This window comes from Hylobates moloch, unplaced genomic scaffold (assembly GCF_009828535.3).
Source record: "Hylobates moloch isolate HMO894 unplaced genomic scaffold, HMol_V3 SCAFFOLD_2, whole genome shotgun sequence".
Taxonomy (NCBI): Eukaryota; Metazoa; Chordata; class Mammalia; order Primates; family Hylobatidae; genus Hylobates; species Hylobates moloch.
Genome location: NW_026652277.1, coordinates 122,504,055 through 122,526,198, shown reverse-complemented (window position 1 = coordinate 122,526,198; position 22,144 = coordinate 122,504,055). Strand labels below are relative to the sequence as shown.

Genomic DNA, 22,144 nt, shown 5'->3' with positions numbered 1-22,144 from the left:
TAGGAATCAAGAATTTCTAAATGTGGGGAATGTTTGGATAGACCCGATATCTATGATAATTTTTTTAAAAACTTGTTTTCTAATGAAATTAAGATGCTTACTGTAGTGAAATAGTATAGTTGTTATGAATTTGCCCTCTGGGTTTATACACGGTGAGAATCTTGACTATTATTCTTTTGATACAATCTTGGGGCCAGTAAACTTAACTATTCTGCACCTTTGTGTCCTCATTTAAAAATGGTGATACCTGGTCGGGTGCAGTGGCTCATGCCTGTAATCCCAGCACTTTAGGAGGCCAAGGCGGGCAGATCACGAGGTCAAAAGATCGAGACCGTCCTGGTCAACATGGTAAAACCCTGTCTCTAACTAAAAATACAAAAATTAACTGGGCGTGGTGGCGTGTGCTTGTAGTCCCAGCTACTTGGTAGGCTGAGGCAGGAGAATCGCTTGAACGCAGGAGGCGGAGGTTGTAGTGGGCTGAGGTTGCGCCACTGCACTCCAGCCTGGTGACAGGGCGAGACTCTGTCTCAAAAAAAAAAAAAAAAAAGATGATAACCTATGTTTTGTAATGTGGTAAGAATTCAGTTAGCTGATATGTGAAAATGCTTAGTTGGTGCCTGGCATATAGAAAGTATAAATATTATATGCTATTATTATTACATGAAAATGATATTATTGTATACTAGGATTTTTCTGAGAGCATGAAAATAGTTGGGGGAGTCACAGCTATATATATTTTTTGAACTTAAAATTTATCATAAACTTTTAATTCTATTTAAAATTTTCAAGTTAAATACTGTTACTCCTTTTCTGAAGATTTTCTCCCTATATGTTTCCTTTTTTTTTTTAAAAAGGTCTCCTTATCTATTCTTTTTAAGCATCTAGATTTCTCAGAAAGTAATTAGAGAAGGAATTAAACACAGAGCTAGGGGAGGAAAGTAGAATCATCAGAAATCTTTGTTGGTCCATAGCCCTAATCATTCATTATTTTAACAGGTAAAAAATATTTGTGATTATTCTCAGAATGTTATATTTTTGGTATTATGATTATATTTGTCTTTGAAATCTGCCTTTATCTCACAAAGCTTTGCTTTGGCTTTTAATACCGGGTCTTGCTTCATGACAGGGAATTATTCTCCAAAGGTCCTTAACAGTGAATGATGAGACTCACATGACTGATTTAGGTTATTCCCATAGGCTTGCAAATTTGTACCTTATATCTAAATAAACTAGTCAGCAGGTTAACCTGGTGTCAGCACCGAGAAATCAAAGACCAGTGATACACAGAGTGAATTATTGTCAAAATGACTGAACATTTCACTTCCAATACATTTCTACCTTTTATTTTTCTTTGATGCTATTTCATTAGGTTTATCAGTTATTTCTTTTAGCCCAGGCATTTACAATAGTAGTATATAGCATGAGCTCATTATATCTTTGTTGAATGGATGAGTGAATTTGTAATATGAATTAGTGGCCATCACAGAAAAATAGGAAAAATAGGAAAAAAAAGTTATTTAAAGTTGAGGTTTTGGCATTAGGTTTTAACTTTTAACTAGTAGTATTTTTTTTTTTGAGACTTTTTTTTAACGGTGGTGAAATACACATATAAATTTCCCATTTATATTATTGAAAGTGTACAATTCAGTGGCATTTAAGTACATTCACAGTGTTGTGCAACCATCGGCCACTATCTGTTTTCGGAGCTTTTTCATCACCCTAAGCAGAAATTCTGTACCCATTAAGCAATATCTCCCATATCCCCTTTCCTCAGCCGTAGGTAACTACTAATCTACTTTACCTATCTATAAATTTGCCTATTCTAGATATTTTATAAAAGTGGATTCATATTCCATTGCACTGGATTTTCATAGTAATTGGTAACTATTGCCCTTGCCATTTTTACTTTCATCTCAGAGGTAATTGTTTAAACTTGTTTGCCATTAGAAAGACTTGGTTACCTTGTGGACTGAAGTGATTTTCTAATCATTGTTAACAGGCATCAAGTTCACTGACTAGGCCTGTCACTTAAGATCAGTTGTACATTTACAATTTTTAGTTATTCTCATAGTGTTCTACTCCCGAAGAAGCAAAAACTAGCAAATACTTACTGCACTGGCACATACAGATGAATGGGATAATGTCTGTCCTAGCGAACAGCCTATTGCCATACTGCCTAGGAAACTGTGTGTGTGTGTGTGTGTGTGTGTGTGTGTGTGTGTGTGTGTGTATGATCCTCTGCTGTATTATTTCCAGAGTGTCTCTGATGATCTTCCAACTAATTTCAGTCAAAAGTACTCTAAAATTTTCTCTCTGCCATAGATTATTGTGATAAATATGTATGAATAAATGATTATCATCTATACTTCCAATTCTACTTACCACCTGTTATATTTTCCACAAAGAACATTTCTCTGGAAGTTTATACATAATGTAACCTTAGCTTTGCTGAAGTTGTATGTGAATTGGTTTATCTGCATCAAAGTAATCTTTCTTCTGCATATAGATTCTTAATAATATGTTATTTTGTATTTATTTCAATAGGAACAACTTTTCAGCCTAATAGCAACTCTTACGTAAATCCTGATCACTTGAACTATTTTCGGTTTGCTGGGCAGATCTTGGGATTAGCGTTGAACCACAGGCAGCTGGTCAATATTTACTTCACACGATCCTTCTACAAGCACATTCTTGGTATGGCTCTATTATTATTTCTGTAGACATTTATTTATATTGTTTTTCTTTCAGTTTGAGGAAAACTAGATAAGCAGTAGTATTTTGGATGAGATAATTTTTATTTTGATTGGAGACCATCTGTATATGTAAGCCATTCGGGGTTTGAAGGAGAAAAAAATGACCTACCTTTTTTTTTTCCAAACACTTCTAGCTAAGTTAGCTTTTTTTTTTTTTCAATTTTAGTGTGTATTTTTATGCTAAGAATACATTTCAGTATGAGTATACTTAAGATAATTGGCATTTTTGAAGTTTATAATAACTTCCTGAATAGCTATTTCAAAGAAAGATTACATTGTAACAATGTGAAAGAAACACAGGCTTAATTTAACAGACTTCAAATTCATTAATCCATTTAAAATACTCTGTGAGTAGGATTGTATTATATTTTGCAGTTTTTCAGAATATCTCTAGAGGGCAGTATTTTACCATTAAATAGATAAGGGAAGGCAGAAACAGACTATAACTGCTGTATGTTTGCATTTTTTAGGTATTCCTGTAAATTACCAAGATGTGGCATCCATTGATCCAGAATATGCGAAAAATTTGCAATGGATTTTAGATAATGATATAAGTGATCTGGGTCTAGAACTAACTTTTTCTGTTGAGACTGATGTGTTTGGAGCAATGGAAGAGGTGCCTTTGAAACCTGGGGGTGGGAGTATTCTTGTGACACAAAATAATAAAGTGAGTATTTCAATTTTTATCTTAACCATTGTTTGTAACTTGGCCCTGATAGTTTGCTAGTTACTCTAAATTCTTCTGGCACTTGTAGAAAAACTTTTACTATTACAGTATCATAACAGATAAAACATTTAAGTTAATAAAACCATCAAATGTTAAATTTCGAATTAGAAAGGATTATTTTGATAATTGTGCTAGCTGTGCTGAGGTGGTTCCTAAAAAAGTCTAGAGCACTTCAGCCGATAGTATAAATTGGGCATATGCATTTTGAGAAATTTGATTAGAAATATAAGCTTAAATGAAGATAATATTTGCAAAAATTGCTCTTTCATGTTTTTAAAGTGTAATATTAAAGAATTCTAATAGAGAAAAGAAATGCCAGTGTTTAAGCTTTCCACATACTTTTGGGATCCCGTAAGTTTGTTCAACCTTTTGATATTTTTTTGACTTTATAACTTGATTATTTATTTATTTATTTATTGAGACGAAGTCTCACTCTGTCGCCCAGGCTGGAGTGCAGTGGTATGATCTCGGCTCACTGCAACCTCTGCCTCTTGGGTTCAAGCGATTCTGCTGCCTTGGCCTCCTCAGTAGCTGGGATTACAGGGGTGCGCCACCACACCCAGATAATTTTTGTATTTTTAGTAGAGATGGGGTTTCACCATGTTGGCCAGGCTGGTCTCAAACTCCTGATCTCATGTGATCTGTCTGCCTCGGCCTCCCAAAGTGCTGGGATTACAGGTATGAGCCACCACGCTCAGCCTTATTTTTATTTATTATTACATCTCCTCTATACGTATTATTTAAAAATCTTTGCATATGTTTTAAATTTCACTGTTCAAAGTCATAATATGACTTTAAGATTTAATATAGTTTGATGTTTTAATATGTTATATGAGGTATTTGGAGTTAGAAAATATCATATAAATTCTAGTTCTGTTGCTTACAAGTAGCAGCTTCTGGTTAAACAATACTAAACTCCCCGCCCCCTTTTTCTTTTAGCTGAATTATAATTCCAAGGCATCTTCAGAATCAATCAACTGTAAGAGACAATGTTCACTGAGCCATTGTTTAAACTATAGATTTAGTAAAATGTGGATTATTTTAAAAAGGGTTATGTTTAACAATTCTTCGAACTCAGTTTTCTGTAGAATTGGAATAATAATGCCTCCCGTACAGAATTGTTATTAGCATTTTGTAAAATGAAAAACACAGCACAAAAGTTAGTTATATTGGGTAGTTTTCTATAAAAATAGGTTCTTAGTTTCAGATATATAAAGGGAATTGGAAACTTACTAGCAAGCGACATAATTTTACCTTTTGAAACTTAAGATACTATAGTGTACAATAAAAAGAGATTGAATTCTTGGGAATAAAGTCAGGAGCTGAGTTCTTACACATTCATACTTAGAAATTTTAAATTCTACCCTCTCATTTTACACGAAATGACACTAAGCCTAAAGAGTTAATGGCAAAACTGGGGCCCAAACCCAAGCCTCCTAATTTCAAGTCTAATGTTCTTCATACTATATGCAAAATTAATTGTGTCAAGGAAGAACTTACTTGATTTTTAATGTAAGTCATGTTAAGCTCTAGAAGATTACAATAGTAAAACACTTAATTTTTAAATCTGTATGATTTGCCAGTGAGTGAAAATATATTTAGAATCTTTTTTTAGACTGTTCACCTTGTAGCATGTTTATTATTTTATTTTACACTGGAGACCTACCCTCAATTAAGGGTAATGAAGTCATAGAATCTTTATTAAGCAATGATTGCCTTTGATAAGAGAACCATAAACATGATTCTTATCTGTGAATACTATTATATCTGGTGAGGTTTGTCACTCCTTTCAGATATATTTTATAGGACAAAGTGGAAAGATCCCGTAACAATTGTATTCCAGTGCTTTGGGAGACTAAGGAAGGGGGATTGCTTGAGGCCAGGAGTTCGAGACAAGCCTGGGCAACATAGTGAGACCTCGTCTCTACAAAAAATAAAAAAATTAGCCAGGCCTAGTTTTGTGTGGCTACAGTCCTAGCTATTCTGGAGGCTGAGGTGGGAGGATCACTTGAGCCCTGGAGGTCGAGGCTGCAGTGAGCCAAGATGACACTACTGCCCCCCAGCCTGAGTGACAGAGCAAGATCCTATCACTTAAAAAAGAAAAAAAAATTTGTATGAGGTATATCTATATTTATGCTTGTACCTCCTAGCAGCATCCCCCCTTACTATGACATGATTTTTGTTTAGATTTTTAAAATATTATTAATTTTTTGTATTTGTGTATTTTAATGAAGTCTAGAAGGAAAATATTGAATAAATAAGAATAAGTAAGAATATGCTCACATTGAGGATATACCCTTCATTGTTCATTTCACCAGAGGTGGGAATACTATTTTAATATTAAAGAGCTTGAAACTTTTGTTTCTCAGTTTAATGCTTTATATATTTACATTTTGTTTAATTGCTTGGTTGATTAGAGGCTAACTTTTTTAAGTAATTAGGAGTGTTAATAGCAGGGTCTTGATTATTAGTGTTATACATTTTCAGCTTTCATTTTTTTTGATATAAACATTTCTCACAATAAATTGAGCCTCTTTTTTCTAATGTTACCAGTATAGTAATTGTGTATCAAATTGTTGAGGTTTCAACATATAATGCTTATTTAATAAGCAACCTGAGTCATATAAAACTCTTAAAAATCTTTAGAAACACATCACATTTTACCTTGCTTAAAATTGTTAAGATATTCAGTTTACAAAATGTTACTTTAAAATTTTCAAACCCTGTTTCTTAGAAATACTGTTGATTTTTGGTTTGTTCTTTTTTTTTTGCTTATACATTCTGTTACGAACTTTTCTGTTACTTTAGAGTCAGCTTTTTACTTTATAGGTAGAAAGTTTTTTTGTCATATTTAGAGTTCAACTTTATAATCTTGAACTATTGAAACTTAAATGACTTGCTAAACTTGTTAGAGGGCCTGTGTAAACTGATCTCCACGTTGGGGAGTCACTTATTCCCAAGTTTTATTAAAAGGCTTTGGTGATTATAAAGTAAAACCAAATAGATGAAAATACCTTTAATTTAAAAAGCAATATGTTAAATAAATACAAGTAATATAGGCAGATGTATATATATTAGTTCCACATTTGAAATATAATGCTCTTAAATTAGTTAGATATGGCCTCTTTTGCTCATATTTTCAGTTCTAGCGTTTAGAATTGAAGCTGTAGGGGTTTAAATGTTAGCATCACTTTTATAATATTAGTCATAAAGCTCATCCAGGCTCGGAGAAAAAAAAGAAGATAGGAATAAGATGGGGCAGGTATCAGGGAATGGATGAGGTGGTATGGAAGTTGAATTATAGAGGTGAAGCATTAAGTGGTCAAGTAGGAGTAAGGATGAGAAGAAGGAAATGTTCTGGCTTACAGGAAGGCACAGAGGTGACAGAACATGCTGTGTTTGGGAAACCACAAGTAGATCAGAGTTGTGGAGCTTAGCTTAGATTGAAAAGTAAGCAAGTAGAAAAAGATGATATGGGGAAGGGAGAAAGTGGCCAAATTCTGAAAGACTTTGCGTCCACAAGTAGTACTTTGAAAATTATTCTGAAGTCTGTGGAGATGATTGCAGATGTTAAAGAGGGAAGTGACATGATCAAATTTCAGTTAAGAAAATAAAAAGAAACAACCAAACTCAGCTTGGAGTGTGAAGAATGGGTTGAAATGGGGCGGTACTAGAGTCAGGACAACTGAGAGGAGGCTGTGGCATTTTGGTTTGGGGAAGCATGCGTGAGGAATTATGTAAGGCAAGTGGCAGTGAAGATGGAGAAAATGGGATAGCTTTTAAGCTTTTGAGGATAATAGAATTTATAAAACTTGGTAATCGGGAAGATGAGAAAGAGGAAGGACTCAAGGATAACTGCCACTGTTGTGGATTGGGCCACCTAATATCTGATAGTGTTGCCATCATACTCTTCATCAGCCTCATTATTGTTAGTTCTGTTTTTTAGCGATAATAATTACTACTTATTGAGTACTTTGTGTGTTTCATGTATCTGAACCATGTTCTTTGTGTTTCTCATTTCCTGTAACAGCCTCTTGAGATAGCTATTTCTCTTTTATTTAGTGTGGAAACAGCCTTAATATTAAAACATTTGACATTTATTAGGTTTTTATAATGTGTTAGGCACTGTTTGATGTGCCTTATGGGTATTATACTTAACTCTGTGAGGTGGAGATACCCCTTTCTACAGGTGAGGAAACAGAAGCATATAGGAGCTAAGTAGCTTTCTCCATGCAGTCTGTAAATTTCAAGCCTGCTTGTGCAGGGGCCATGCTAGTCTTCTCTGTATGGTTCCAATATTAGCATATGTGCTGCTGAGACAAGCACTTGAGCCTGCTTGTAACTACAACACTGCATTTCTTTAGAAGTTAAATAACTGCCCGAGGGCACAAAACTTGTAACTGATGTTTTCTTATTTTAAATGGATGTCTATAAGACAGTGTAACTGCTAGGCTTCTCATTTACTAAGGCAGTGAATATGAACAAAGTAGCAAATACAAATTTAGTATGTTTTGCCGATTTCATTTTAATATGGTTTTATTGCTAGTCTTATATGATTAATTTTTAGTGCTAGCTTTGCATGATTTATTTAACATACACATTTAATGCACATACAAGCACAAAATACAGACTTTTGCCCATAGATTATTGACTTAAAGTGGATTCTTTATATGCATCTTTAGAAAAGTATACAGGTTGAGCATCCATAATTCAGAGTACCCCAGAGTCTGAAACTTTTTGAGTACTGACATGAAGCCATAAGTGGTAAATCCCATACCTGATCTCATATGAACAGGGGGCACTTAGAACACAAGCATACAACATACAGTTGTTTCAGCATCCCCAAAGGAGAAAAGACCCTCCCAGCCACCTTCTGCTGCATATATATTTTTTCTTCAACACACCAAGATTCCCTCATGCAAGCATGCCCACAAGGGTAATAAAATGACACATGTGCAGGACGGATATGCCAAGAGCAGGTTCCCCACTGTGCCCCACGTGGGGCCAAGGCCTATGTGCATTTGTGCATTACTCAATGTCTTTTCTCTTCTTTTCTTTTGCTTATTTTCTGCTCTGTGGTGCAGAGATACTGTTGGGAATGTCAGAAAGGCCTGCAGATACCCCTGTGGGTAACAGTGACAGGGAAAAGAGGGAGCATTTGTCTTTATCCATAGCACAGAAGGTCAAGCTGTTGGAGAAACTGGACAGCAATATAAATGTGAAATGTCCCACAGAAGAGTATGGTGTTGGAATGACCACACTATATGACTTGAAGAAACAAAAGAATAAACTGTTGACGTTCTGTGCCAAAATTGATGAAAAGAAGTTAATGAAAAATAGAATAACACTGTATAAAGCTAAAACTGAAGATCTCAATTGTGCATTTAAAGAGTGGATTTGTCAGCGTAACAGTGAACACATGCCACTTAATGGTATGCTGATTATAAACAAGCAAAGATCTATCATAATGAAGTGAAAATTGAAGGGAACTGTGACTTTTCAACAGGCTGGTTGCAGAAATTTAAGAAAAGTCATGATATTCATTTTTTAAAGATTTGTGGCAATAGAGCATCTGCTGATCACAAAACAGGGGTGAAATTCAGTGAGGAATTTGCCAAGGTCATTGCTGATGAAAATCTGATGCTAGAACAAGTCTATATTGCTGTTAAAACATCACTATTTTGTTGTTGTTGCTTCAGAAAGACACTGACTACAGCTGATGAGACAGCCCCTATGGTAGGCTATAAATGTGCAGGGATGTACCAGTGCAACAGGCGAGTGTAAGTGTAAATTTGCTGTGATAGGCAAAAGCTTGTGTTCTCAATCTCTTCAAGGAGTAAATTTCTTACCAGTCCATTATTATGCTAGCAAAAAGGCATGGATCACCAGGGAAAATATTTTATACCAGTGGCTTGTGTTTACTGCATGGTGACTGCAAGGCTTTGTTATTCCCTAACAACTGCTCTGCTCATCATCCAGCTGAAATTCTCATCAAAAATAATGTGTTTGCCATGTATTTTCCCTCAAATGTGACTTCATTAATTCAGCCATGTGACTGAATTAATCAGTCACATTAGATCAATGAAGAATAAATATAACACTTTTTTGCATAGACTGCTAGCATTAGTGAACAGAATTGTAATTGTGGAAAGTTTTCAAAGGGAGTTTAATATGAAGGATGTTGTATATGCTGTTGCCAGTGCTTGGAACACAGTGAGTAAAGACACAATTGTGCATGCCTGGCACAGCTTCTGGCCTGCAACTATGTTCAGTGATGGTGATGAGCAAAGGTGTGACTTTGAAGGATTCTGTATGTCAAGTGAAAGAAATGATGTTTGACTGCCTTACATATGCAAAAAAATATACCTTCAGAGTTTGTTGGTGAACTGAAAGAAGTGGATATTCAAAAAGTCTGAAACACTGGTTAGAAGGCTCCAATTGCTCATTCATTGATGATGAAGTAACCAGAATGGTTCTGAATGAAGGTGATGGTGATAACAGTGATGATGAAGATAACCTTAAAACTGAAGAAGAAGTGCCTATAGATGACATGATGAAAATATGGCATTCACAACAGAACAAGAAATCATGTTAGTTTATAAAATCAAAGAGAGATTTCTAAGGCAAACACCATTGTTAATGAGGCAGTTAACCCTGGAGGAAGCATTTAAAAATCCATCTAGCGGAATGACTCCTCATTCCTAGAAGACCCACTTGCTGTCCTCTCAACTGCTTCTTCTCACCTTAAAACATAAAATAATGTACAGGCCGGGCACAGTGGCTCACACCTGTAATCCCAGCACTTTGGGAGGCCGAGGTGAGTGGACCACCTGAGGTCAGGAGTTTCAGGCCAGTCTGGCCAATACGGTGAAACCCCGTCTCTACTAAAAATACAAAAACTAGCTGGGCATGGTAGTGCGTGCCTGTAATCCCAGCTACTTGGGAGGCTGAGGCAGGAGAATTGCTTGAACCTGGGAAGTGGAGGTTGCAGTGAACCGAGATCACAGCGCCACTGCACTCCAGCCTGAGCAACAGAGTGAGACTCTGTCTCACAAAAAAAGTGTGTAGTACTTTTTTTTTTTTTTTTTTGAGATAAAGTCTTGCTCTGTCACCCAGGCTGGAATGCAGTGGTGGGATCTCGGCTCACTACAACCTTTGCCTCTCAGGTTCAAGCAGTTCTGCCTTAGCATCTCAAGTAGCTAGGATTACAGGTGCCCACCACCACACCTGGCTAATTTTTGTATTTTTAGTAAGAATGAGGTTTCACCATGTTGGCCAGGCTGGTCTCAATATCCTGACCTCAAGTGATCTGCCCACTTCAGCCCCCCAAAGTGCTGGGATTACAGGCATGAGCCACTGAGCCTGGCCTACAGTACCTTTTAATCAACAAAGCATTCCAGGTGGAAACGGAAAGCCTGCTGTTGCTTGTTGCTTCTGTTTAACAGCTGGCACAGATATTCTGGTGATGCCTCTGTGCTGCTTTAGCTACCCTGAACATGCAGTTTTTTTCACTGTATTAATGGTATGCCTTTTTTTTTTTTAACCATTAAGTAGTTAGGTGCAAGTGTAAGAAAATGGTTGCTTATTGGTAGCATGTAAATTCGGTCAGGAATAATGGTCATGTCAAACAACCACAGATTGTGTCTACATGAGTGGCTGAGATAGTGATCCCTTTACTTTCTGATGGTTCAGTGAAACAAATTCATGTTTAGACTCGGGTGTCATTCCCAAGATAACTCATTTTGTATATACAGATATTCCAAAATCCAAAACACTTTGAAATCTGAAACGCTTCTGGTCTCAAGCATTTCGGATAAGGGATACTCAATCTGTACTATGAGATTTGTTTTTTTACTACTCTGAAAACTTTTAAAACAGGTAGTGTAAGTCTACGGTTTTTCATGTTGAGTATACGTGTGTGTTATTAGGTGGGTTTGAATGATTTTTTTGGTATCTTCCTGTCAACAATGAAAACACACTTCTCCTTGCATTTTAGATAGTATATTCTAGAAATTCACTGTAAAAATTACCAAACCTATAAAATGGTAACCTGAATGATCAGTATTTTCTTTTTATTTGCTGGGAAATTTGTTTATTTCTTACTTGACTTATTCTTTTTTTTTTTTTTTTTTTTTTTGAGACGGAGTCTTACTCTGTTGCCCAGGCTGGAGTTCAGTGGTGTAATCTCGGCTCACTGCAAGCTCCACCTCCCAGGTTCACGCCATTTTCCTGCCTCAGCCTCCTGAGTAGCTGGGACTACAGGTGTCCACCACCATGCCAGGCTAATTTTTTGTACTTTTAGTAGAGATGGGGTTTCACCGTGTTAGCCAGGATGGTCTCGATCTCCTGACCTCGTGATCTGCCCGCCTTGGCCTCCCAAAGTGCTAGGATTACAGGCGTGAGCTACCGCGCCCGGCCTTTTTAAAAAATTATGCTTTAAGTTCTGGGTTACGTGTGCAGAATGTGCGGGTTTGTTACATAGGTATACACGTGCCATGGTGGTTTGCTGCACCCATGAAACCGTCACCTACATTAGGTATTTTTCCTAATGTTATCCCTCCCCTAGCCCCCCACCCCCAGCAGGCCCTGGTGTGTGATGTTCCCCTCCTTGTGTCCATGTGTTCTCATTGTTCAACTCCCACTTATGAGTGAGAACATGTGGTGTTTGGTTTTCCGTCTTTGTGATAGTTTGCTGAGAATGATGGTTTCCTGCTTCATCCATGTCCCTGCAAAGGACGTGAACTCATCATTTTTTATGGCTGCATAGTATTCCATGGTGTATATGTGCCACATTTCCTTAATCCAGTCTATCATTGATGGACATTTGGGTCGGTTCCAAGTCTTTGCTATTGTGAACAGTGCTGCAATAAACATACATGTGCGTGTGTCTTTATAGTAGTGTGATTTATAATCCTTTGGGTATATGCCCAGTAATGGGATCACTGGGTCAAATGGTATTTCTAGTTCTAGATCCTTGAGGAACTGCCACACTGTCTTCCACAATGGTTGAACTAATTTACACTCCCACCAACAGTGTAAAAGTGTTCCTGTTTCTCCACAACCTCTCCATCATCTGTCGTTTCCTGACTTTTTAATGACCGCCGTTCTAACTGGTATGAGATGGTATCTCATTGTGGTTTTGATTTGCATTTCTCTAATGACCAGTGATGATGAGCATTTCTTCATGTGTCTGTTGGCTGCATAAATGTCTTCTTTTGAGAAGTGTCTGTTCATATCCTTTGCCCTTTTTGATGGGGTTGTTTGTTTTTTTCTTGTAAATTTGTTTAAGTTCTTTGTAGATTCTGGATATTAACCGTTTGTCAGATGGATAGATTGCAAAAATTTTCTGCCATTCTGTAGGTTGCCTGTTCACTCTGATGATAGTTTCTTTTGCTGTGCAGAAGCTCTTTAATTAGATCCCATTTGTCAATTTTGGCTTTTGTTGCCATTGCTTTTGGTGTTTTAGACATGAAGTCTTTGCCCATGCCTATGTCATGAATGGTGTTGCCCAGGTTTTCTTGCAGGATTTTTATGGTCCTAGGTCTTACGTGTAAGTCTTTGATCCGTCTTGAGTTGATTTTTGTATAAAGTTTAAGGAAGGGGTTCAGTTTCAGTTTTCTGCATGTGGCTAGCCAGTTTTCCCAAAACCATTTATTTAAAAAGGAATCTTTTCCCCATTGCTTGTGTGTGTCAGGTTTGTCAAAGATCAGATGGTGGTAGATGTGTGGTGTTACTTCTGAGGGCTCTGTTCTGTTCCATTGGTCTATATATCATTTTGGTACCAGTACCATGGTGTTTTGGTTACTGTAGCCTTGTAGTATAGTTTGAAGTCTAGTAGCGTGATGCCTCCAGCTTTGTTCTTCTTGCTCAGGATTGTCATGGCTATGCGGGCTCCTTTTTGGTTCCATATGAAGTTTAAAGTAGTTTTTTCTGATTCTGTGAAGAAAGTGAATGGTAGCTTGATGGAGATAGCATTGAATCTATAAATTACTTTAGGCAGTAAGGCCATTTTTATGATATTGCTTCTTCCTATCCATAAGCATGGAATGTTTTTCCATTTGTTTGTGTCCTGTCTTATTTCCTTAAAGCAGCGGTTTGTAATTCTCCTTGAAGGGGTTGTTCATATCCCTTGTAAGTTGGATTCCTAGGTATTTTATTCTCTTAATAGCAATTGTGAATGGAAGTTCACTCATGATTTGGCTCTCTGTTTGTCTATTATTGGTGTACAGGAATGCTTGTGATTTTTGCACATTGATTTTGTATCCTGAGACTTTGCTGAAGTTGCTTATCAGCTTAAGGAGATTTTGGGCTGAGATGATGGGGTTTTCTAAATATGCAATCATGTCATCTGCAAGCAGAGACAATTTGACTTCCTCTCTTCCTATTCGAATACGCTTTATTGCTTTCTCTTGCCTGATTGCCCTCGTCAGAATTTCCAATACTATGTTGAATAGAAGTGGTGAGAGAGGGCATCCTTGTCTTGTGCCAGTTTTCAAAGGGAATGCTTCCTGTTTTTTCCCTATTCAGTGTGATATTGGCTGTGGGTTTGTCATAAATAGCTCTTATTATTTTGAGATGCATTCCATCAATTCCTAGTTTACTGAGATTTTTTAGCATGAAAGGCTGTTGAATTTTGTCGAAGGCCTTTTGTGCATCTGTTGAGATAATCATGTGGTTTTTGCCGTTGGTTCTGTTTATATGCTGGATTACGTTCATTGATTGTGTGTGTTGAACCAGCCTTGCATCCCAGGGATGAAGCCGACGTGATCGTGGTGGATAAGCTTTTTATGTGCTGCTGGATTTGGTTTGCCGGTATTTTATTAAGTATTTTTACATTGATTTTCATCAGGGATATTGGTCTAAAATTTTCTTTTTTGTTGTGTCTCTGCCAGGCTTTGGTATCAGGATGATGTTGGCCTCATAAAATAAGTTAGAGAGGATTCCCTCTTTTTCTATTGATTGGAATAGTTTCAGAAGGAATGGTACCAGCTCCTCTTTGTACCTCTGGTAGAATTTGGCTGTGAATCCACTGGTCCTGGACTTTTTTTAGTTGGTAAGCTATTAATTATTGCCTCAATTTCAGAACCTGTTATTGATATATTCAGAGATTCAACTTCTTCCTGGTTTAGTCTTGGGATGGTTTATGTGTCTAGGAATTTATCCATTTCTTCTGGATTTTCTAGTTTATTTGCGTAGAGATGTTTATCGTATTCTCTGATGGTAGTTTGTATTTCTGTAGGATTAGTGGTGATATCCCCTTTATAATTTTATTGTGTGTATTTTATTCTTCTCTCTTTTCTTCTTTATTAGTCTTGCTAGCGTTGTATGTATTTTGTTGATCTTTTCAAAAAACCAGCTCCTGGATTTATTGCTTTGTTTGAAGGGTTTTTCGTGTTCGTGTCTCCTTCAGTTCTGCTCTCATCTTAGTTATTTCTTGTATTCTGCTAGCTTTTGAATTTGTTTGCTCTTGCTTCTCTAGTTCTTTTAATTGTGATGTTAGGGTGTTGATTTTAGATCTCTCCTGCTTTCTCTTGTGGGCGTTTAGTGCTAAAAATTTCCTTCTACACATTGCTTTAAATGTGTCCCAGAGATTCTGGTACGTTGTGTCTTTGTTCTCATTGGTTTCAAATAACATTTTTATTTCTGACTTACTTTCGTTATTTACCCTGTAGTCATTCAGGAGCAGGTTGCTCAGTTTCCATTTAGTTGAGCGGTTTTGAGTGAGTTTCTTAATTCTGAGTTCTAATTTGATTGCACTGTGCTCTGAGAGATAGTTTGTTGTGATTTCTTTTCTTTTACATTTCCTGAGGAGTATTTTATTTTCAATTATATGGTCAGTTTTAGAATAAGTGTGATGTGGTGCTGAGAAGAATGTATATTCTGTAGATTTGGGGTGGAGAGTTCTGCAGATGTCTGTTAGGTCTGCTTTGTCCAGAGCTGAGTTCAAGTCCTGGATAACCTTGTTAACCTTCTGTCTCACTGATCTGTCTAATATTGACAGCTGTCCCATTATTATTGTGTGGGAGTCTAAGTCTCTTTGTAGATCTCTAAGGACTTGCTTTATGATTCTGGGTGCTCCTGTATTGGGTGCATATATATTTAGGTCATTCAGTTCTTCTTGTTGCATTGGTCCTTTTACCATTATGTAATGTCCTTTCTTGTCTGTTTTGATCATCTTTGGTCTAACATCCGTTTTATCAGAGACCAGGATTGCAACCCCTGCTTTTTTTTTGCTTTCTATTTGCTTGGTAGATCTTCCTCCATCCCTTTATTTTGAGCCTATGTGTGTCTTTGCACGTGAGATGGGTCTCCTGAATACAGCACACTGATGGGTCTTGACTCTTTATCCACTTTGCCAGTGTGTGTCTTTTAATTGGGGCATTTAGCCCATTTACATTTAAGATTTGTATTGTTATGTGTGAATTTGATCCTGTCATTATGATGCTAGCTGGTTATTTCGCCCGTTAATTGATGCAGTTTCTTCATAGCGTCGATGGTCTTTACAGTTTGGCTTGTTTTTGCAGTGGCTGGTACCGGTTGTTACTTTCCATGTTTAGTGCTTCCTTCAGGAGCTTTTGCAAGTCAGGCCTGGTGGTGACAAAGTCTCTCAGCATTTGCTTGTCTGGAAAGGATTTTATTTCTCTTTCACTTAAGAAGCTTAGTTTGCCTGGATATGAAATTCTGGGTTGAAAAATCTTTTCTTCAAGAATACTGAATATTGGCCCTCGTTCTCTTCTGGTTTGTAGGGTTTCTGCAGAGAGATCTGATAGTCTGATGGGCTTCCCTTTGTTAGTAACTGGACCTTTCTCTCTGGCTGCCCTTAACATTTTTTCTTTCATTTCAATCTTGGTGAATCTGACATTCTATATGTCTTGGGGTTGCTCTTCTCGAGGAGTATCTTTGTGGTGTTCTGTGTATTTCCTGAATTTGAATGTTGGCCTCCCTTGCTAGGTTGGGGAAGTTCTCCTGGATAATATCCTGAAGAGTGTTTTCTAACTTGGTTCCATTCTCCCTGTCACTTTCAGGCACACCAATCAAATGTATATTTGGTCTTTTCACATAGTCTCATATTTCTTGGAGGCTTTGTTAGTTTCTTTTCATTCTTTTTTTCTCTAATCTTGTCTTTTCACTTTATTTCATTAATTTGATCTTCAATCACCGACATCCTTTCTTCCACTTGATCGAATTGGCTATTGAAGCTTATGTATGCTTCACGAAGTTTTCGTACTGTGGTTTTCAGCTCCATCAGGTCATTTAAGCTCTTCTCTACACTGGTTATTCTAGTTAGCCATTTGTTTAACCTTTTTTCAAGGTTTTTAGCTTCCTTGTGATGGGTAAGAACATGCTCCTTTAAGTTGGAGAAGTTTGTTATTACTGACTTTCTGAAGCCTACTTCTGTCAATTCATCAAACTCATTCTCCATCCAGTTTTGTTCCGTTGCTGGCTAGGAGTTGTGTTCCTTTGGAGGTGAAGAGGTGTTCTGGTTTTTGGAATTTTCAGCCTTTCTGCTCTGGTTTCTTCCCATCTTGGTGGTTTTATGTACCTTTGGTCTTTGATGTTGGTGACCTGTGGATGGGGTTTTGGTGTGGATGTCCTTTTTGTTGATGTTGATGCTCTTCCTTTCTGTGTGTTAGTTTTCCTTCTAACAAACAGGCCCCTTAGCTGCAGGTCTGTTGGAGTTTGCTGGAGGTCCACTGCAGACCCTGTTTGCCTGGGTATCACCAGCGGAGGCTGCAGAACAGCAAATATTGCTGCCCGTACCTTCTTCTGGAAGCTTCATCCCAGAGGGGCACCCGCCTGTATGAGGTGTCCAGTCAGGCTACACGGGAGTCAGGGACCCACTTGAGGAAGCAGTCTGTCCGTTCTCAGAGCTCAAACGCCATCCTGGGAGAACCACTGCTCTCTTCAGAGCTGTCAGGCAGGGATGTTTAAGTCTGGAGAAGTTGTCTGCTGCCTTTTGTTTAGGTATGTCCTGCCCCTAGAGGTGGAATCTAGAGAGGCAGTAGGCCTTGCTGAGCTCCGCCCAGTTCAAGCTTCCCTGCCTCTTTGTTTACACTGTGAGTATAGAACCTCCTACTTAAGCCTCAGCAATGGTGGACATCCCTCTCCCCACCAAGGTCCAGCGACCCAGGTCAATCTCAGACTGCTGTGCTGGCAGCAAACAAGGCTTCATGGGCATGGGACCCTCTGAACCGGGCACAGAAGGGAATCTCCTGGTCTGCCGGTTGTGAAGACTGTGGGAAAAGTGCATTATTTGGGCAGGAGTGTACCATTCCTCCAGGGACAGTCAGTCACGGCCTCCCTTGGCTAGGAAAGGGAAAACCCCTGGCCCCTTGTGCTTCCCGGGTGAGATGACACCCTGCCCTGCTTTGGCTTGCCCTGCACCCACTGTCCAGCCAGTCCCAATGAGTTGAACCAATCACCTCAGTTGGAAATGCAGACATCACCCGTCTTCTGTGTCAATCTCACTGGGAGCTGTAGACCAGAGCTGTTCCTATTCGGCCGTCTTGGAAGCGACTCTTCGATCACTATTTTCAATGACTGAATTTGTTTCAAGGAAACTGAAGTAATAGGATTTTTATCAGACTATCAATTCTTATAACTAGTTTGTGACTTTAATAATAAGTGTGTGTGTGTATATATATATATATATATGTTTTTTTTTGTTTGTTTTTTTTTTGTGATGGAATCTGGCTCTGTCACTCCGGCTGGGGTGCAGTGGTGCGATCTCAGCTCACTGCAACCTCCGCCTGCTGGGTTCAAGAAATTCTCCTGCCTCAGCCTCCCAAGTAGCTGAGACTACAGGCGCGCACCACCATGCCTGGCTAATTTTTTGTGTTTTTAGTAAAGATGACATTTCACCATGCTGGCCCAGCTGGTCTAGAACTCCTGACCTCGTGATCCACCCACCTCAGCCTCTCAAAGTGCTAGGATTACAGGCATGAGCCACTGTGCCTGGCTGGTTGTTTATATTTCTTTGGGGTCAGTGGTGATATCTACCTTATCATTTCTGATTGTGTTTATTTCATTCTTCTCACTTTTCTTCATTAGTCTAGCTAGGGGTCTATCTATTTTATTAATATTTTCAAAAAATCAGCTCCTGGATTCATTGAATTTTTTGAAGGGTTGTTTTGTGTCTCTGTCTTCTTCAGTTCTCCTCTGATCTTGGTTATTTCTTGTTTTCTGCCAGCATTGGAGTTTGTTTGCTCTTGGCTCTCTAGTTATTTTAGTTGAGATGTCAGGTTGTTAACTTGAGATCTTTCTAGCTTTTTGATGTGGGCATTTAGTGCTATAAATTTCCCTCTTAACACTGCTTTAGCTGCATCCCAGAGATTCTAGTACATTGTCTCTTTGTTCTCATTAGTTTCAGATAAATTCTTGATTTCTCCCATAATTTCGTTGTTTACCCAAGAGTCATTCAGGAGCAGGTTGTTCAATTTCTATGTAGTTGTGTGGTTTTGATGAGTTTCTTAATCTTGAGTTCTAATTTGATTGTGCTGTGGTCTGAGAGACTGTTTGTTATGATTTCATTTCTTTTGCATTTGCCAAGAAAGTTTTACTTCTGATTGTGTGATCAATTTCAGAATAAGTGTCATGTGGTGATGAGAAGAATGTATATTCTGTTGAATTTGGGTGGGAAGTTCTGTAGATATCTATCAGGTCCACTTGATACAGAGCTGAGTTCAGGTCCAGAAAATCTTTGTTAAATTTCTGTCTTGATGATCTATCTAATATTATTAGTGGGGTGTTAAAGTCTCTCACTATTATTGTGTGGGAGTCTAAGTCTCTTTGCAGTTCTCTAAGCACTTGTTTTTTGAATTTGGGTGCTCCTGTGTTGGTTGCATATATATTTATGATAGCTCTTCTTGTTGAATTGGACCTTTTACCATTATGTAATGCCCTTGTCTTTTTTTAATCTTTGTTGGTTTAAAGTCTCTTTTGTCAGAATCTACGGTTGCAACTCCTGCTTTTTTCTGTTTTCCATTTGCTTGGTAAAATTTCCTCCATCCCTTTATTTAGAGCCTGTGTGTGTCTTTGCATGTGAGATGGGTCTCTTGAGGACAGCATACTGATGGGTCTTGGCTCTTCATCTGGCTTGCCATTCTTGGTCTTTTAATTGGGGCATTTAACCCATTTACATTTAACGTTAGTATTGTTATGTATGAATTTGATCCTGTCATGATGATGCTAGCTGGTTATTTTGCAGGCTTGGTTTATGTGGTTGCTTCATAGTGTCACTGGTCAGTGTACTTCAGTGTATTTTTGTAGTGGCTGGTAACAATTTTTTCTTTCCATATTTAGTTCTTTCTTCAGGAGCTCTTGTAAGGCAGGACTGGTAGTAACAAATTCCCTCAGCATTCGCTTTTCTGAAAAGGATCTTATTTCTCCTTTGCTTATAAAGCTTAGTTTGGCCAGATACGAAATTCTCAGTTGGAAATTCTTTTCTTTAAGAATGTTGAATATTGGCCACCAGTCTCTTCTGGCTTGCAGGGTTTTCACTGAGAGGTTTGCTATTAGTCTGATGGGTTTGCCTTTGTAGGTGACCTGGCCTTTATCTCTGGCTGCCCTTAACAGCTTTTCTTTCATTTGGACCTTGGGGAATCTGATGTGAAGACACATCTGATTATATGTCTTGGGGTTTATCTTTTTGTGGAGTATATTACTGGGGTTCTCTGCATTTCCTGAATTTGAATGTTGGCCTGTCCTGATAATCTGGGGGAGTTCTCTATATGATATCCTGAAGTATGTTTTCTAACTTGGTTCCATTCTCCTCGTCTCTTTCAGGTACCCCAATCAGTCGTAGGTTTGGTCTCTTTACATAATCCCATATTTCTTGGAGGTTTTATTCATTCCTTTTTGTTCCTTTTTCTCTATTATTGTCTGCCTGTCTTATTTTGTAAAGATAGTTTTCAAGCTCTGAGGTTCTTTCCTCTGCTTGGTCTGTTCTGCTGTTGATACTTGTGATTGCATTGTGAAGTTCTCATGTTGTGTTTTTCAGCTCCATTAGGTCTGTTACGTTCCTCTCTAAACTGACTGTTGTGGCTATCAGCTCCTGTATTGTTTTATTGTGATTCTTAGCTTCTTTGCATTGGGTCAAAACATGCTCCTTTAGCTCAGTGAAGTTTATTATTACCCACCTTCTGAAGCCTATTTCTGTCAATTCAGCCATCTTGGCCTCAGACCAGTTCTGTGCTTTTGCTGGAGAGGTGTTGCAGTCATTCGGAGGAGAAGAGGCACTCTGGCTTTTTGAGTTTTCAGCATTTTTGTGTTGATTCTTTCTCATCTTTTTGGCCTTAATCTACCTTTGTTCTTTGAGGTTGCTGACCTTTGACTGAGGTTTTGTGGGGTCTTTTTGTTTATATTGTTGTTGTTTCCTGTTCATTTGTTTTTTCTTTTAGTAGTCTGGCCACTTTACTGTATATAGGGCTGCTGTTGTTTGCCAGGGGTCCTCTCCAGACCCCAGTTGCCTTGGTTTCTCCCATACCTGGAGGTATCAGCAGAGAAGGCCATGAAGCAGCAAAGATGGCAGGCAGGTCCTTCCTCTGGAAGCTCTGTCCCAGGGGGTAGTTACTTACCTGTTGTTGGCCTGCATGCACCTATAAGAGGTGGCTGGAGACCCCTGTTGGGAGATCTCAACAAGTGACAAGGAGTAGGATCAGGGACTTGCCCAAAGAAGCAGTCTGGCTGCTTTTTGGTAGAGCACATGTGCTGTGTTGAAGGGGACCCTACCTTGTCTGGACCACCTGTATTCTCCAAGGCCGGCAGGCCGGAGCAGCTGAGTTGACTGAACCCCAGACGTGGCGGTCACCCCTCGTCCCTGGAGCTCGGTCCCAGTGAGATACCAAAGCTCTGTCCTTAGAACCCTTAGCCAGTGTATTTCTACACAACATGAATGCTTGAAATGTTGCTGGGTAACAGTAGTGGGTGTTCATAGTAAAATTTGTATTGTCAAGATAATACTAATTTGTTTTATTCTGTTTGAAGGTGTACTGTTCAGCGAGGCAGGGAAACATTTTAGAAGCAGTTTGACTTAGATTTTTCCATTAAACACAGTTATCTTTCAAGTATTTGAAAAACTCTTGTATTACTGAAAAATTAAGGGTTTATGATAGCTAGGATTTCATTACTTTATTGAAAAATAATTTAGTTCAACTGCCATCCACATTTAAATTACTTAATTAGCATGAAGACTGGGATGTGAAGGAGCTGATTTTCAAAAATTGGTATCAATAACTATGAACTGGGTTATTGAAATACATGTGGAAAATAATAAATATTAAAATAAATGGAAGGAAAAGTGTGATAGAGTATTATATTTGAAAAAATTAATTAAAAAGTAGAATGTAGGAGGAAATAATAGGAATTAATTGGTAAAAAAGAATATATACTATTCTGATAGATACGGAATGCAATTAAAATAGGTAACGTTCACACGAGCAAATCATAAATCTTTTATTTTCATGCTTCATGACTTGTTAAGGTCTTCCACAGAGATTATTGAGTTGCACTTTAAGATTGTAAAGTCAAAACCTCTTGGGAAAAAGTCTCTTTAGGGAAGAATAGGGTCTTTCTTGGCATCTTAAAAAATATAGATGTATAATTAATTCATTATATGAATGGAGCGGAAAACTTTTAGCACATCCAGTGAACGATTTTAGTGAGA

At 38.0% G+C, this 22,144-nt stretch overlaps 1 protein-coding gene and 1 non-coding gene across 14 annotated transcripts in view; one reads left to right on the top strand and one right to left on the bottom strand.

Moving 5' to 3' along the window:
- Positions 1-22,144, top strand: part of HACE1 (HECT domain and ankyrin repeat containing E3 ubiquitin protein ligase 1) — a 135,888-nt gene that overhangs the window by 96,696 nt on the left and 17,048 nt on the right. For 11 of the 13 annotated variants that reach the window (XR_009212443.1, XM_058435435.1, XM_032155868.2 and 8 more), the window contains 2 exons: positions 2,545-2,694; positions 3,224-3,420. Coding sequence is in view for 12 of the 13 variants with exons in the window: in XM_058435435.1 (XP_058291418.1) it covers positions 2,545-2,694; positions 3,224-3,420 (347 nt within the window). In the remaining variant the exon portion in view is untranslated. Of the gene's footprint in view, positions 1-2,544; positions 2,695-3,223; positions 3,421-4,419; positions 4,460-22,144 lie in introns of all 13 variants that reach the window. The other 2 variants (XM_058435440.1, XM_058435439.1) reach the window with 1 other exon arrangement.
- LOC116477403 (U6 spliceosomal RNA) lies at positions 7,697-7,806 on the bottom strand. Its single transcript, XR_004250445.1, has one exon. It is a non-coding gene; the product is annotated as a U6 spliceosomal RNA (small nuclear RNA).